General features: G+C 47.1%; 1 protein-coding gene across 2 annotated transcripts in view; it reads left to right on the top strand.

Annotated features, from left to right (window-relative positions):
* agla (amylo-alpha-1, 6-glucosidase, 4-alpha-glucanotransferase a) overlaps nucleotides 1–17,491 on the top strand; it is a 123,896-nt gene that overhangs the window by 2,790 nt on the left and 103,615 nt on the right. For both annotated transcript variants that reach the window (XM_052088360.1, XM_052088359.1), the window contains exon 3: nucleotides 3,106–3,275. In XM_052088360.1, the coding sequence (XP_051944320.1) occupies nucleotides 3,106–3,275 (170 nt within the window). The remainder of the gene's footprint in view (nucleotides 1–3,105; nucleotides 3,276–17,491) is intronic.

Below are 17,491 nucleotides of genomic sequence, written 5' to 3'. Positions count from 1 at the left end.
CGGGGTGTGATTCCCAATTCCCAGCCGCTATGTTAAAACATGCCAATTAAAAATTGTGAGATCTTGCACAGGCGGTCTGGTGGTCCTGTGGTTGGCGTGTTGGGTTCTGTGTCAGGGATGAGATTTTTCCGCTTTTTTGGCGGAATTCCGCATTTTTTCCAGTCAAAATGTACCTATTTTATATTGTTCCAAATTCTTTAAAAAAATAATGGGGCAGGGGGGGTCCGGACTTGTCTTCGGCAGATTCGGGGCTCGTAATGTTTACAAGTAACATTTGTATGCATCCATTTTGAATCCCATCTTTTATCGCGAAGCGTTAGTTTGTCGTTACTTTCTATATGGACTAAAACGAATGTTTTACTTGTTGTGATTGGTCGCCATATTGGCAAATGCAAATCACAACCAATCCGTTCGCACTAAACCCCTTTCTCGCGAATGCCGAATGTTATCGAGACTCGCGACGAAGCTCAAGTGCGACAGACAGATGCAGATCTGAAAAACATGTTTTTGGGACTGGTTGGATAGAAAGCTGACAGTGTCCCTAGTAGGAAATGGTAAAGAGGAACCATTGTGATTGTGTCGGATTTCGTGAAAAAGCTCGATGTCGCCGGTAAGGCTCTGTGTACAGTGTGAGATGATGTCAATCTAGACCAGGGGTGCCCAAACTTTTTGGATCGAAGATCTACTTTTCGATCAACTAACCTCCCGGGATCTTCCCTGAGCGCCGCTCGCCTTGCGTTGCGCACGCGTACACGCGCACACACGCACACGCGCACACACGCACACATACACACACACGCGCGCGCGTCCGTGCGCACGCCATAATGAGAAACAGCCTGAAATACAGGCATGCGACGCACTTTTGCAGCCTGTTAACTATCGTAGCTCACACGTACCGTTTTAAAGTGCTTCGCTGGGCCCTCCTAGATTCCTATTCTTTGCTCGTGCCCTCGGTGAATTGAACACGAAGCAAACTCTGAATGAGAATCATGACGATAAAAGATTTAGCGCAACAGCTCTGATCGCTAACAACTTCTGGTGATGTAATCACGCGCCACTGTAAATTTAAGGTTTACCTGCTTTATTTAATTTTTTTAATATTTTTTTGTGAAAATGAGACTGACACTGATTATTAGTGTGCAGTGTATATTAACACAAAAAAATATATTACTGAGATGTTCAAAGACACAAACATGGTTGTTGGTTTTTTTTCTTCTCGACACTCCTCGGACCTACTTGGGACCTGTCTTAGATCTACCGGTAGATCAGGATCTACCTAATGGGCACCCTTGATCTAGACCAGTGGTCACCAACATGGTGCCCGCGGGCACCAGGTAGCCCGTGAAGACCACTTGAGTAGCCCGCCAGTGCCTGGACATTGTGATTTGCTAGTAGAAATTATGATTTAAAAATGCAAACATTGGCAGTACTGTGAGACATTTCGAAACACGATCAAAGTCTGACAATTTAAATCATCAAGTATTAAAAATAACACATCCTCATATTATTGAAGGTATTTTGGACAAATATTTTATTTCAGACGTGTATCAATTTGGTAGCCCTTCACACAATCGGTACACATGAAGTTGCTCTCACCCTCAAAAATGTTGGTGACACCTGATCTAGACGGATCGTGAGGATGGAAAGCTTTACAGAGTCACGCAAGCTCGGTGAAACACCGAAAACAGACATTTCTACTGAAAAGTAACTACTCGATCTCAAGCGCTTTTCAACAGCCTGGAGCATATGTAAAAACAAGAGGAGTTGGCTAAAAATAGAGTGGAAAAATACGGAGAGGACCAATAAGCTTTTAGCACTTGCTAAAAAGCTTAAAATGAAGATAAAATAAAGTATTCTACCTCATGAAACTGTATATTGTATAAACTGTAAATAGACATCCACTTTATATAATAAAATACATTCATAACCCATATATAGTAAACAGTGTGGGACTTCATTATCACTGTTTGAGGTAAGAATCAACAGCTTTTTATCACATTTACACAACACTTTATGAATACAAGTAATGAACAAATCTTAAATATGGCAGGGAATGTGTTTCCTTTTTTAGTTTTGATTTTGAGCAGCAAATTTGAAGTTACATGTTGGTGCTCACCAGGAATGCATCAGCAAAATTGCAGAAATTGTCACTTGAAAGAATAGTGAACCAGGCCTGCATGGATTTTCTCCGGGCTACCGAGTCATCATCAAATTAATTAAAAAAACTTGAATTTGGCATTTTTCCCCCCAAAGCAATTAAATGGCCGTCATTTATAAGCAGATAAAACTGTGACAATATAACAAATACGGTAATTGGTTTTCTTTCAGTGGGTTTTCTCCGGGTACTCCGGTTTCCTCCGAAATTCCAAAAACATGCGTGGCAAGTTAATGGATTACTCTAAATTGTCCGTAGGTATGAGTGTGAGTGCGTATGGTTGTTCTTCTCTGTGTGCCCTGCGATTAGCTGGCAACTGGTTCAGGGTGTCCCCCGCCTACTGCCCAAAGACGGCTCCGATAGGCTCCAGCACCCCTGCAACCCTTGTAAGGATAAAGCCGATCAGAAAATGGATGGATGGAGATCTTGGACAATTTCTAAATGCAAGCCCAACGTTTTTTTTAGAACTCAAATAGAAGCTGGGTCAGGGGAAATGACCATTCATTGACATTTGTTGGTTAGTTTGATTTTATGAATAGTGCAGACTAAGTCAAACTGAATTTATGAAATGAACATTCATGTTTGTTTGACAGGGGTTCAGCGATGATGCGAACATACTGGTACAAAAGAAAATCTCTGCTGTCATCAAAAAAATATAGTGTCTATATTTTATAAATTGGTGGCGACGACAGTGTATGCAAGCTGCTGCTCATTATCTATTCTTGTTTCTTCTTTCGCAAAGTCAATGAATAGTGTGCTTCTTCACAAACTGGAATGTTTGGTTTTTTATTGTACAACACATATTTTTTCCTCTCATACCACTGAAGCGCTGAAGCAATGAACTGTAAATATGAAGCTTTACTGGCATCAATTTGGGCCAGTTACCTCTTGATGTTTTAAGAATTTATGGAGGTTACACTCTAAAAGAAAAATAATCCCCCCGCCCACAGAGATGCAGAGAAATCTGGAGGAGGCTACTTTGTTGTCAACCCAATTCTTCGTGCTGGATCAGAGAACCGCGTCCTCCCATTAGACTGCATCAGCATTCAGACCTATTTATCCAAGTGTTTGGGTCACCTAGATGACTGGCCAGCCCGATTGCAAGTTGCAAAGGAGTCAGGTATGTGTGTGATGTCTTTTTAAGCAGAACATTTTGCCCATTACAGTCTGATACTTGAACTCCTCCACTTGGGGCAGGATCTCATCCCCAACGTAGAAAGAGCACTCCACCCTTTTCCAACTGATTTGGAAGTGCCGATTTTGATTCCAACCGCTTCACACTCGGGTGCGAAGTGCTCCAGTGAGAGTTGGAGATCGCCGTGGTGCAAAATGTAAACCATATCATCTGCTAAGAGCAGAGACACAATACTGAGCCCACCAAACTGGACCTGCTGATTGCCTTGGCTGTGCCTACAAATTCTGTCCGTAAAGGTTCCGAACAGAGTGGGTGACATAGAGGAGCCTTGGTGGAGTCCAGACCAAAAGCAGCATGAGAAAAAAGCTAACAGACAAAGGTCCCATACTACAGGGCCAGGCAAAATGATCTGACATTTGTCGGTTAAATAAAATAAAGAAACCAAAAAAGTGTCTTTATTTTTGAAAAGTACATATAATGCCATTCTTTTTCATTATGTTTTAAAAATTAAGTGGAGTTTCGGCGGTGCAAGGTCGGCCTGTTGATTTTCGTTTCAATGCAGAGACCAGTAGCTCTGAAGTTGGTAACCCAAGATCGTGTTTTGAGCTGGTACGGGATCATGTCTACCAAAATTGAAGTGCAAATGGAACGCTCATTGTGTTGCAGTTACAGATTCGTTTGTCTTGATAAACGTTTCCCCAATGAAAGTGTAATGCTCACCAGTCCAATTCATGGCAGCAACTGAAAAAGAAACGAAGCAAAATTTTTTTTTGTTTCTTTGCTTTATTTCCCTTTTATTTAACATAAGAAAACACGAATAATGTGTGGTGACTTTAACATTGACTTATGAAACCCAAACGGACACAAAAAAACAACTGACTTAATAAATACTATGTACAGCAACAGCCTTTTCCCAGTAATCCTGAAACCTAGATGAATAACAGTTGACACGGCCAGAGATAACGGATAGATAACATATTTATAAATAAGATTGATCATAAAATGGAAAGTGGACTTCTCATTAATGATATAAGTGAACATCTACTTGTCTTTGCAGTTTTTCATAATTATTTTGATAGAAAAACAAAGTCAACAACTCACATATCAGAAATAAGACTAAGAACCCAACGCTCCATGGATGCTTTTAAGCAAGACCTAGAAAAACAAAACTGGATCGAGGTCTACTCAAACGAAGACCGAAATACAGCGTTTGTTGTATTTCAGTCTACCATAATCTCCCTATTTGATAAACATTTTCCATTAACTAAAGTTTCCAAAAAGTAGAAAGACCCAAGTAAGCCATGGATAACGAAAGGCATAGAAAACGCATGTAAAAAGAAAAACAATTTATATAAATTGTTTATAAATTTGAGAACTGAAGAGGTCCTCTCCGTGAGCCGTCACCTTACCGTGGTGGAGGGGTTTGTGTGTCCCAATGATCCTAGGAGCTAAGTTGTCTGGGGCTTTATGCCCCTGGCAGGATCACCCATGGCAAACAGGTCCTAGGTGAGGGACCAGACAAAGCACGGCTCACAAAGCCCCTTATGACAAATAAAATCGATGGTACCCAGTTTCCCTTGCCCGGACGCGGGTCACCGGGGCCCCCCTCTGGAGCCAGGCCTGGAGGTGGGGCTCGTTGGCGAGCGCCTGGTGGCCGGGCCTACACTCATGGGGCCCGGCCGGGTTCAGCCCGAAGAGGCAACGTGGGTCCCCCTTCTCATGGTCTCACCACCCGTGGGAGGGGTCAAAGGGGTCGGGTGCAATGCGAGCTGGGCGGCAGCCAAAGGCGGGGACCCTGGCGGTCCGATCCTCGGCTGCAGAAGCTAGCTCTTGGGACATGGAATGTCACCTCTCTGGCAGGGAAGGAGCCCGAACTGGTGTGTGAGGCAGAGAAGTTCCGACTGGATATAGTCGGACTTGCCTCCACACACAGCCTAGGTTCTGGTACCAGTCCTCTCGAGAGGGGTTGGACTCTCTTTCACTCTGGAGTTGCTCACGGTGAGAGGCGCAGAGCAGGTGTGGGCATACTTATTGCCCCCCGGCTCAGTGCCTGTACATTGGGGTTCACACCGGTGGACGAGAGGGTTGCATCCCTCCGCCTGCGGGTGGGGGGACGGGTCCTGACTGTTGTTTGTGCATATGCACCAAACAGCAGCTCAGCATACCCACCCTTTTTGGAGTCCTTGGAGGGTGTGCTGGAGAGTACTCCTGCTGGGGACCCCCTTGTTCTACTGGGGGACTTCAATGCTCACGTGGGCAATGACAGTGAGACCTGGAGGGGCGTGATTGGGAGGAACGGCCCCCCCGAACTGAACCCGAGTGGTGTTTTGTTATTTGACTTCTGTGCTCGTCACGGATTGTCCATAACGAACACCTTGTTCAAACATAAGGGTGTCCACGTGTGCACTTGGCACCAGGACACCCTAGGCCGTAGTTCGATGATCGACCTTGTGGTCGTGTCATCGGATTTGCGGCCGCATGTTCTGGACACTCGGGTGAAGAGAGGGGCGGAGCTGTCAACTGATCACCACCTGGTGGTGAGTAGGCTCCGATGGTGGGGGAAGATGCCGGTCCGTCCTGGCAGACCCAAGCGTATTGTGAGGGTTTGTTGGGCGCGTCTGGCGGAATCCCCTGTCAGAAGGAGTTTCAACTCCCACCTCAGACAGAGCTTTTCCCATGTTCCGGGGGAGACGGGGGACATTGAGTCCGAGTGGACCATGTTCCGTGCCTCTATTGTTGAGGCGGCCAATCTGAGTTGTGGCCGTAAGGTGGTTGGTGCCTGTCGTGGCGGCAACCCTCGTACTCGCTGGTGGACACCAGCAGTAAGGGATGCCGTCAAGCTGAAGAAGGAGTCTTATCGAGCCTTTATGGCCTGTGGGACCCCAGAGGCAGCTGACGGGTACCGACTGGCCAAGCGGAACGCAGCTTCGGTGGTCGCCGAGGCAAAAACCCGAGCATGGGAAGAGTTCGGTGAGGCCATGGAAGCCGACTTCCGGACGGCTTCGAGGAAATTCTGGTCCACCATCCGACGTCTCAGGAGGGGGAAGCAGTGCACCACGAACACTGTGTACAGTGGGGATGGGGCGCTGCTGACTTCAACTCGGGACGTTGTGAACCAGTGGGCAGAGTACTTCGAAGACCTCCTCAACTCCACCAACATGCCTTCCTTGGAGGAAGCAGAGCCTGGGGACTCTGAGGTGGGCTCTCCTATCTCTGTGGTTGAAGTCACCGATGTGGTTAAAAAGCTCCTCGGTGGCAAGGCCCCAGGGGTGGATGAGATCCGCCCAGAGTTCCTCAAGGTTCTGGATGTTGTGGGGCTGTCCTGGTTGACACGCCTCTGCAATATCGCGTGGTCAACGGGGAGAGTGCCTCTGGATTGGCAGACCGGGGTGGTAGTCCCTCTTTTTAAAAAGGGGGCCCGGAGGGTGTGTTCCAACTACAGAGGGATCACACTCCTCAGCCTCCCTGGTAAGGTCTATTCAGGGGTGCTGGAGAGGAGGGTCCGTCAGGAAGTCAAGCCTCAGATTGAGGAGGAGCAGTGTGGTTTTCGTCCCGGCCGTGGAACAGTGGACCAGCTCTACACCCTTAGCAGGGGTCTCGAGGGTATGTGGGAATTCGCCCAACCAGTCTACATGTGTTTTGTGGACTTGGAGAAGGCGTTTGACCGTGTCCCTCGGGGAGTTCTGTGGGGGGTGCTTCGTGGGTATGGAGTACCGAACCCCCTGATACGGGCTGTTCGGTCACTATACCACCGATGTCAGAGTTTGGTCCGCATTGCCGGCAGTAAGTCGGAATCGTTTCCAGTGAGGGTAGGACTCCGCCAAGGCTGCCCTTTGTCACCGATTCTGTTCATAACTTTCATGGACAGAATCTCTAGGCGCAGCCGAAGCGTTGAGGGGGTCCGTTTTGGTGGCCTCAGTATTGCATCCCTGCTTTTTGCAGATGATGTGGTGCTGTTGGCTCCTTCAAACAGGGCTCTCCAACTCTCACTGGAGCGTTTCGCAGCCGAGTGTGAAGCGGTTGGGATGAAATTCAGCACCTCCAAATCTGAAACCATGGTCCTCAGTCGGAAAAGGGTGGAGTGCCCCCTCCAGGTCGGGGGGGAGATCTTGCCCCAAGTGGAGGAGTTTAAGTATCTTGGGGTCTTGTTCACGAGTGAGGGCAGGAGGGAGCGAGAGATCGACAGGCGGATCGGTGCAGCGTCTGCTGTGATGCGGACGTTGTATCGGTCTGTCGTGGTGAAGAAGGAGCTGAGCCGAAAGGCGAAGCTCTCAATTTACCGGTCGATCTACGTCCCAACCCTCACCTATGGTCACGAGCTATGGGTCGTGACCGAAAGAACGAGATCCCGGATACAAGCGGCCGAAATGAGTTTTCTCCGCAGGGTGTCCGGGCTCTCCCTTAGAGATAAGGTGAGAAGCTCGGTCATCCGGGAGGGGCTCCGAGTCGAGCCGCTTCTCCTCCACATCGAGTGGAGCCAGATGAGGTGGCTTGGGCATCTGATTGGGATGCCCCCTGAACGCCTCCCTGGTGAGGTGTTCCGGGCATGTCCCACCGGGAGGAGACCCCGAGGAAGACCCAGGACACGCTGGAGAGACTATGTCACCCAGCTGGCCTGGGAACGCCTCGGGATCCCCCGGGGAGAGCTGGAAGAAGTAGCTAGGGAGAGGGAAGTCTGGGCTTCCCTGCTAAAGCTGTTGCCCCCGCGACCCGGCCCCGGATAAGCGGTAGAAGATGGATGGATGGATGGATGAGAACTGAAGAGGTAGACAAAAATATATAAGAGCTATAAAAATAAACTAGTAAATATTATAAGAACCAGTAAGAGAGACCATTATCATGCGCTATTAGAGCAGAATAAAAGTAACACACAAGAAATATGGAAAATACTTAATCAAGTAATCAGAAATAGTCCTAAAAAGTGGATTATCCAGAGTATTTTATCAAAGGCAAAAATAATGTTATTGAAAAAACTGCAGAAAGAGCAATTTAATTTAATGAGTACTTTGTCAATATTGGCAGTAACCTAGCAAAACTAATTCCTGATCCAACAAACTTGTTTGAAATAGATACGTAGAAAAAAACTTCTTCACGATGTTCCTTACTGCTGTAAAACAAGATGTATCAAACATTGTAAGAACTTTTAAAAATAAAAAGTCAATTGATTGCTTTAATATTGATACGACAATAATGAAACAGAGTTTCGAATTTGTAGTGCGACCTTTCACGCACATGTGCAACCTGTCATTGAAAGCTGGTATCTTTCCATCAAAAATGAAAATTGCTGAAGTTATTCCAATTTATAAAAGTGAAGAAAGACATTTGTTTACAAATTATAGACCAATATCACTACTCCCACAATTCTCAAAAATATTAGAAAAACTATTCTCGAGCAGACTTGATAGTTTTGTACAAAAACATGCGCTGTTAAGTGAGAATCAATATGGCTTCAGGGAAAAACAGACCACCTCAATGGCAGTTATGGAGTTTGTCGAAGCAATAGCCACTAATATAGACAACAACAAATTTACTGTTGGGATTTTCCGAGATCTAAAAAAAGCTTTTGCAATTGGTCATTGTATATTATTGAATAAACTAGAAAGATATGGCATGAGAGGTGTAGCTTATAAATTGATAAAAAGTTATTTATCATATCATGATATCAGTGTGTGCAGCTCAACAATAAAAAAAAAAAAAATCAACTGAAAATCACTCATGGAATTCCTCAGGGGTCAGTGCTTGGTCCAAAACTATTAATCTTATACTGTATATGTGACGGGGGTCACCACTATGATGGTCTCAAGCTCCACGTCGCTGCCGCCTCAAGAATACCAGACACTAGGATGTGGCTTTTCTTTTCTTTTTATTGTCTGCAACACAGTATGCCAAGATAGGTGAAGTCACGGGGCTTTTCAGTCGAGTAAATAACCTGTGACTTCCCTGGTAGCTCTACCTGAACTAAACATCATCCATAAGAAACTAAAAGCATAACAAAACGAAATATACAACATAGGTGATCGTATATTAACTATTTACAAAGAAAAGGACAAAAAAAAACACATTCACTGGTATCTACATGACGCCACTGAACGCATCACACGCAGCAGAACGGCTGCACAATGCACAGTAATGGCGGCCGCGACGAACCGCGCGGGTACACGCCAGCCACATTAATAGTCAAATGAAAAACAACACGAAAAACTATGTAGAGTACAATGAAAAGGAAAGAAGCATTACCTGCAACACAGTATGCCAAGATAGGTGAAGTCACGGGGCTTTTCAGTCGAGTAAATAACTGTGCAACAAAGAAAACCCACCTGTTAACTCAATGGGTAAAAACTTTCATTCGATAAAACTTAAATTAAATGACGACACAAAAAGCAATGTGGACTCGGAACAAATCCGGGAACTAATTAAATACACCGCGCCGTAGAAAAAGGGAGAACAAAGTGAAATATTGTAATGAAACTAGAATGAATCCGGACCGTTAATGAAACCCGACTTACCCTGTGACTTCCCTGGTAGCTCTACCTGAACTACGGCGGGAGGCTGGTGCCATACCGTGCGCTGTTGCGTCACTTCCGTCATAATTTAATAACCGCAATATATCACTCCGTTACATACACCCCCCTTAAATTATGCAGAAGTGAGGCAACACATGAAAGACAGCAGAAAGACAACCAGACAAAAACCATGGCTATCGGGCAAGCATGTGCAAGAGAGTCAATAACAGGAATTCTTCTTAGAGAAGCGTGAAGGAACAGATCGGTACCAAAATCCATTCACATCACAGACCAGATGAAATGCCATTTACATTTCACAAAACTGCACATAACAACACCCATTAATAAAGAGCCATTAAGATATAACGGTGACAAAAGGCACATCATTAGCAACAAAAAATGAATTAAATGGTCGTACTAAACCCATATCGATGTTGGCAGCCCGACACTTTGATAGGACATCTCGCATAAAAGCCTAACAGGGGGCTTAACTGTTCTACCGCACCTTGTGAAAGTGACAGGGCCCTGCGCAACCTGAGGTTGTGTGCAAACTACCTCCTCTAGTTCAGTCTCAATAGGGGGGGAGTCGGAAGACGAGTGTATAATGTCAAGCACCGGGTCTGTCAACGGTTCAGTCTGTGTGTAGATGTCATGGCCCACTGACTGACCTCTCTCACTGACGTCCTCTTGACGCGCAACAACAGAGCCGGGTTCCACAGAGAAGCATTCATGTTCTACTTCGGCCTGAATTGGTGACTGCATGAGCCAGTTCTCAGTGTGCAGGTGAGCGTCCTCCTGATCATCACAAACTGAGCTCTTGTCACTCCCACAACATGCATCCATTTCCGACCCATCTGAACATGACCCGTACCCCATCTGACCTGAGAACGTCAAGAAGTCAACTGGGAGCAGTAAGTTCCTGTGTACGACCTTCTCTCTGCCTGTGGCACCGTCCCGGATCCTGTACACATTGATCGATGGCCTCACAGACACTACGTCATAAGGGGTCGAGTCCCAACGATCCGCAACTTTCCTTTTTCCCTTCTCGCCTCGATTAGCTAGTAGCACCCTGTCACCGACAGCTAACGGCGAGCCCTTGACTTTGCGGTTGTAGATCCGGGCGTGACGGGTCTGTTCCTTGAGTGCATGCTGTTGAGCAATCCGTGCGGCCTCAGAGAGATCCTTCTTCAAGTTGCTCACAAACTCATTGTGACTAACAACATTGGCATTCTCCAAAACATGATGGAACATAATGTCAATGGGCAAGCGAGGGACTCGTCCAAACATCAGGTAAAATGGTGCAAAGCCCGTGGTCTCATGTACTGTGCAGTTATAGCAGAAAGTCAGCATGTTCAACATCTGTGGCCATTTGGACCTGGACTTCGGGGGAAGTGTTCTGATCATGCCCCCAAGAGTCCGGTTAAATCTTTCCGCAATCCCATTACCCATGGGGTGATACGGCGTCGTGTGGGACTTGTGCACACCCGCCAACTCGAGAAGATCCTTGATAAGTCTACTCTCAAAGTTAGCTCCCTGATCCGAATGGATCCTTTGGGGGAACCCGTAGATGCAGAAAAACTTATCCCACAGGCAGCGGGCAACCTGCTTTGCTGACTGGTTCCTGCAGGGGAAGGCAAGAGCCAACTTTGAGAAATGGTCTGTCACAACAAGGACATCAGTGGTTTTCTTGTCACCCGACTCCGCTGTCCAGAAATCGATGCACACCAGTTCCATTGGAGAGGAAGTGCGGATGTTCTCCAGGGGTGCCCGGGCGTCTGGCTCAGGGGTCTTACCCACGATGCATCTCTGGCATTGCCTCACATGCTTTGTGATATCGTTTTCCATCCCAGTCCAAAAGAACCTTTCACTCGCCAGAGAGAGCGTCCTCGAACAGCCCTGATGACCAGCTGTGTCATGAACTCCACGCAGAACTTGATGCTTCAGAGACCCAGGTATGACAAACTGGAAGACCTTACGGTTTGTGTGGCGATCTTTCCTAACTCTGTATAGAGTCCCATCACGGACTTTCAGCTTCTTCCAGTGCCTCAACAACATAAGCACACAGCTCGACTCAGCTGCTCTCTCGCGTGCAGTGGGTCTCATATGCCGACGAACATAGAAGAGTACTCTGCTGATTGTAGCATCTTGCTGCTGCATATCGCGTAACTGGCTATGGGGAATGACAATGGAAGGATCCTCTTCAGGTAGCTGTAGTGACAATGGGGTCGCTCCACGGAGCCGAGAGACACCACCAGCCTGATGGACATCCAAAACTGCAGACACCTCCTCTGCACCAATGGCACTTTCAGACAACAGATCGGGAGCTTCCCCCTTGGGACCACCTCCATCGTAATCCCCAGCCGTATGAACGACCTGACAGTTGTTGGACAAACGAAGAGCATCCTGCACCGTCTCATTAAAAACACCTTGGACCTCATTCAGTAAGGACAGGTAGGGCTCTTTCACAAGACGATGACTCACACAAGACTGGACGAAGGGTTCTCGACTCAGGGCATCAGCAACCGTGTTCTTGGGTCCTGGAACGTACTTCAGGTCAAAGTCATAAGCCGCCAGCTTCGACACCCATCTTTGTTCGCAGGCATCTAGCTTGGGCTTGGTCAGAATATAGGTCAAGGGGTTGTTGTCAGACCAGGCAGTAAAGTGTCTGCCTTTCAGCCAGTGAGAAAACTTGTCACAAATAGCCCACTTCAAAGCAAGGAATTCAAGCCTGTGAGCAGGATAGTTCAACTGGGCTCGCGACGTTTTACTCGCAAAAGCCACTGGCCTCGCAACCTTGTCACCAGGTTGGAGCTGGGAAAGGACGGCCCCGATGCCGTCAAATGATGCATCAACAGCAAGGATGAAAGGTTTCCCGAAGTCGGGATGGGCCAACGTTACACTGTGCGACAAATCGTGCTTCAAAATGTCAAAGGCACTTTGACACTCAGTGGTCCAGTCATCCGGTCTCATATTCACATGACTTGAAGCATCCAATGCAGGTTTCGCCCTTCGTCTGGCTTTACCACCAGTCTTCTGACCGGAAAGGAGCTTAAACAGGGGTTTGGCCTTGACGGAGCAGTCCTCAATGAAGTGCTGATAATACAGCACCATCCCCAGGAAAGACCTAATCTTCTTCTGCGAGGGAGTGAGGCCATCACTATCCATCAAGTCAGACACCTGCACCCTGTTTATAGCTTCCACCTTTCCGGGATCCGTCTGCACCCCTGACTCGGAGATGACATGGCCGAGGAACTTCACAGATCTCCGAAGAAAGTGACACTTCTTCGGCGCTAGCCTGAGATTATGGTTCCTCAAACGGGAGAAGACCATTTCCAACCGCTCAAGCGCAATCTGCTCTGTCGGACCAAAGACCATGAGATCGTCAAGATAGCACAAAAGGCTCGTGAAGTTCTTGTCACCAAAAATGGAAAGCATCATCCGCATGAATGTAGCCGGGCTGTTCGATAAACCCTGTGGCATCCGGTTATATTCGTGCAGGCCAAAAGGAGACGAAAAAGCAGTGTACTTCTTGTGATCCTCAAATAGGGGCACGTTATAGAATCCTGAGGTGAGATCCATGGTGGAGAAGAAGACATTTCCCCCAAGTGCGGCAAGGGCATCAGCCTGATGGGGTAGTGGGTGGGCATCCCGCTGTGTCCTCGCATTAAGCCACCTGAAATCCGTGCAGATGCGCAAATCCCCATTCTTCTTCCACACTAGAACCAATGGTGACGCATATTCGCTAGTGGATTTCCGAATGATGCCCTTTTCGTCCATCTCATTGAGAGTCATCCTCAGCTTCTCATATTGACTCGGCGGCACTCTCCGGTAAGGCAGGCGGAATGGCCTCTCATCCACCAGGTGTATCTTGTGCACAAAGTCAGAGGCTTCCCCACAGTCCATCTTGTCCCGTGAAAAGACTGATTCATACCTCTCAATGATTTGGAAAAGTCTGTCCCTCCACATGTCAGACACAGCACACGCATCCAGGTCCAGATCGTGTAGCCCAAGCTTGTCCAATGCAATCTTAATGTCTTCTTTGGACCTTGGCTTCGCGGCATGCATAACAGATTGAGAGAAAATTTGGACGTTGTCGGGCTCAGACAAGTCTTCAGCAGCAATGCAAGGAAACACATCTGCTAACTTTGCGTTTCTCTTCAATACCACTTGTTCACCAGAGGGGTTGATGACTCTCACTGGCAGCCATCCATCGCCCCACATCGGTGCGATAACCCTGCCAACCAGAATCTTCCTGGATCTACACCTTGATTGAGTTGGCTCAACTATGACTGTGCTGCCAACCGACATCAGTGCGGAGGCGGGGAGCTTAGCCCAAACAAGATGTTCACTCCTCGGTTGTAACATCACACACTGCCGTAACTTCAGCGTGCCAACTTTGTCAGGTACAGTTACACCCCTCCATCTCTCCGTGTTAGAAAGGAGAGAGAAAAAGTGGTGAGAGTCATCGTCAACGATGCTGCCGGGCTCTGACATGAGCCGCCAGTAGCCTTCAGTCTTCCTCATCAGATGGAGAATTTTCTTAATGGCATTACTGCCCAGAATTACATCATCGGTCTGTCCAGGCACCACAAACATAGGCACAGCTAACTTGCAATCATACACCACGATTTCCACATCGCATATAGCCGAAGGCGTCACCCGATGACCTCCACATCCAACAATGACAACGTCGTCTGCAGGGTAACGTTTCATGTCTGGATCGAACACCAACAATCGTGCCATAGCCGACTCACTCAAAGTGCATCCAGTGGAGCCGCTGTCAATCATCGCAGCCAGGGAAACACCAGCTATTGTGGCAGTAGTGTAAAACAAACTATCCGACTTCAGAACCTTGTGAGCGCCCTGAAAGACGATCGTCTTCTCTGTGGGGACACTGGAAGTGAGTGACTCCAATACTGATTCTAAATCATCTGTCAAACTATCGGGAGGGTTGCTAACTTCATCCACATCGCACTCCCTTGGATGCGGACACATTAGTTTCCCGACAGTGGTGACTGCGAGGGCCGTGCCTGCGTGGGGCAGTTGCCTCTGGAATGATCGGGTGAGAAGCACAAAAAGCAAAGTCTCTTTTCGCGGCAGTGAACGAGCGCAGAATGGTCGGGGTTATCACAGACAGCACATGGGAGATTATTCAAACCTTCAACCATAGGGAGCCTTGGCCTACGTCTACCAGCGCCAGAAGTGGAGGAAGGATTAGCCCCCTGCAACAAGACTCTCTCCAGCATGGAAATGACACGCTCAAGAGCCGCGGAGTCGGGCGCCCTGGCTGGGTGGGCTATCCGACCGTCATCTTTGTCCGCTGTGTCCGGCAGCATCTCAACTTTGTTCACATAAACATGCTCAGCGGGCTTCCCGCTCACCACAGCTGATGCAGAGGTCCTTGAACTCATCTCTGTCTGGTACTCATCCAGTATAGCCTGGACCTCAACTGCCGACCACTTGTCTATTGTTTTCGACCTGAATGTCATGGAAAGATCCTTGGATGGGCAATTCTTGATAAACATCCGTGTTACATCAATAGAAGAACAGTCCAAATGTCTGCCCTGTCCTCTGAGACGGTCAGCGGCAATCTCAGCTGCATTGTTAATTCTCAACCAATAGTCATATGCGTCCTCATTATTCTCGGGAAGCGTAGAGTAAAAATCCGCTAGAGGGAGAGGCGAACATGGGACAGTCGCAAAATGTTTACGAAGAAGGCCATAGATGGCATCTGGGTTCCGAGTAACATCAACTGCACCGTTTCTTGTGCTAACTTTAACAACATCTCTAGCTCTACCCCTGAGGTTCATGAGGATTTCCTCTGCCTGATGCTCAGGAGCTACATTTGCTCTCCTCATGTAATTCCTCATCAGGTCTTCCCACTCATGCACATTAACTACATCAGTGTTATCCCCCTTGAAAGCTGGAGGTTCACGAACTTTCCTGTGCGGTACGAGCAGAACTTGTGATGAGTCAAGGCTTCGTGCGGATGTGTCAACGGCCGTGTCATGTAAGACTGAGTTGTTATTCGTGCCGACTTTATGCGTAGGGCTGAGTTGTGCAACAATGCTATCTGCCAGCTGCTGGCCAACATGTCTTATTATGTCACTCATCTGACCAACTATGTCAGGTGACGGGGGAAAGGGATCTGTCGTCGCGAAATCAGTAACCTGTGTGCCTGGCATAGGTACACTGCACTGGGTCTGGGAAGGAACTCTGTCCCCACTAACTGAAGCGGCCTCAGCTAGAACCCGCCCATTCCCCTCTGCACGAACTACACAACTCTGAACAGGACTACTAAACCGCAACACGGTCGGGATCCCTCTACCTCTACCAACACACTTATTCAAAGGTGTGCTAAACGTTCCTTGCAAGGAGCTCATCTAGAGACTTCACAAAAAAAACAGAGTAAGAGAAAAAATGCAGTAAAGTACACCAATCGTAAAACAGCAGTTGAGATGAGAACACACTAATTGCAGAACATGAGCACACACTGTCCACCTAGTGATATGAAGAAGCAGCACAGCGTCGTGGTCCCGGTCCGAAGTGGAGAGTCAACTTGTGATCGACGGGTCACGGCACCAATGTGACGGGGGTCACCACTATGATGGTCTCAAGCTCCACGTCGCTGCCGCCTCAAGAATACCAGACACTAGGATGTGGCTTTTCTTTTCTTTTTATTGTCTGCAACACAGTATGCCAAGATAGGTGAAGTCACGGGGCTTTTCAGTCGAGTAAATAACCTGTGACTTCCCTGGTAGCTCTACCTGAACTAAACATCATCCATAAGAAACTAAAAGCATAACAAAACGAAATATACAACATAGGTGATCGTATATTAACTATTTACAAAGAAAAGGACAAAAAAAAAAACACATTCACTGGTATCTACATGACGCCACTGAACGCATCACACGCAGCAGAACGGCTGCACAATGCACAGTAATGGCGGCCGCGACGAACCGCGCGGGTACACGCCAGCCACATTAATAGTCAAATGAAAAACAACACGAAAAACTATGTAGAGTACAATGAAAAGGAAAGAAGCATTACCTGCAACACAGTATGCCAAGATAGGTGAAGTCACGGGGCTTTTCAGTCGAGTAAATAACTGCGCAACAAAGAAAACCCACCTGTTAACTCAATGGGTAAAAACTTTCATTCGATAAAACTTAAATTAAATGACGACACAAAAAGCAATGTGGACTCGGAACAAATCCGGGAACTAATTAAATACACCGCGCCGTAGAAAAAGGGAGAACAAAGTGAAATATTGTAATGAAACTAGAATGAATCCGGACCGTTAATGAAACCCGACTTACCCTGTGACTTCCCTGGTAGCTCTACCTGAACTACGGCGGGAGGCTGGTGCCATACCGTGCGCTGTTGCGTCACTTCCGTCATAATTTAATAACCGCAATATATCACTCCGTTACATATATAAATGATATCTGCAAAGTCTCAAAACAATTTAAATGTGTCCTATTTGCTTATGATACAACTTTCTACTGTTCTGGAATAAATCTGAAACAGCTCCTGACAACTCTAGAAAATGAATTAAACAAATTAAAAAAATGGTTTGACAGAAATAAATTGTCACTTAACTTGAAAAAAATTTAAGTTAATCGTTTTTGGCACAAGACCAATCAAACACCAAGCATAAATTATGGTAAACTCAATTAAGAAAGAAAGAAAGAG

This window comes from Hippocampus zosterae, chromosome 15, assembly GCF_025434085.1.
Source record: "Hippocampus zosterae strain Florida chromosome 15, ASM2543408v3, whole genome shotgun sequence".
In the NCBI taxonomy this organism is placed as follows: domain Eukaryota; kingdom Metazoa; phylum Chordata; class Actinopteri; order Syngnathiformes; family Syngnathidae; genus Hippocampus; species Hippocampus zosterae.
The sequence above is the reverse complement of the archived record's forward strand: the minus strand, read 5'-3'. Positions and strand labels throughout refer to the sequence as shown.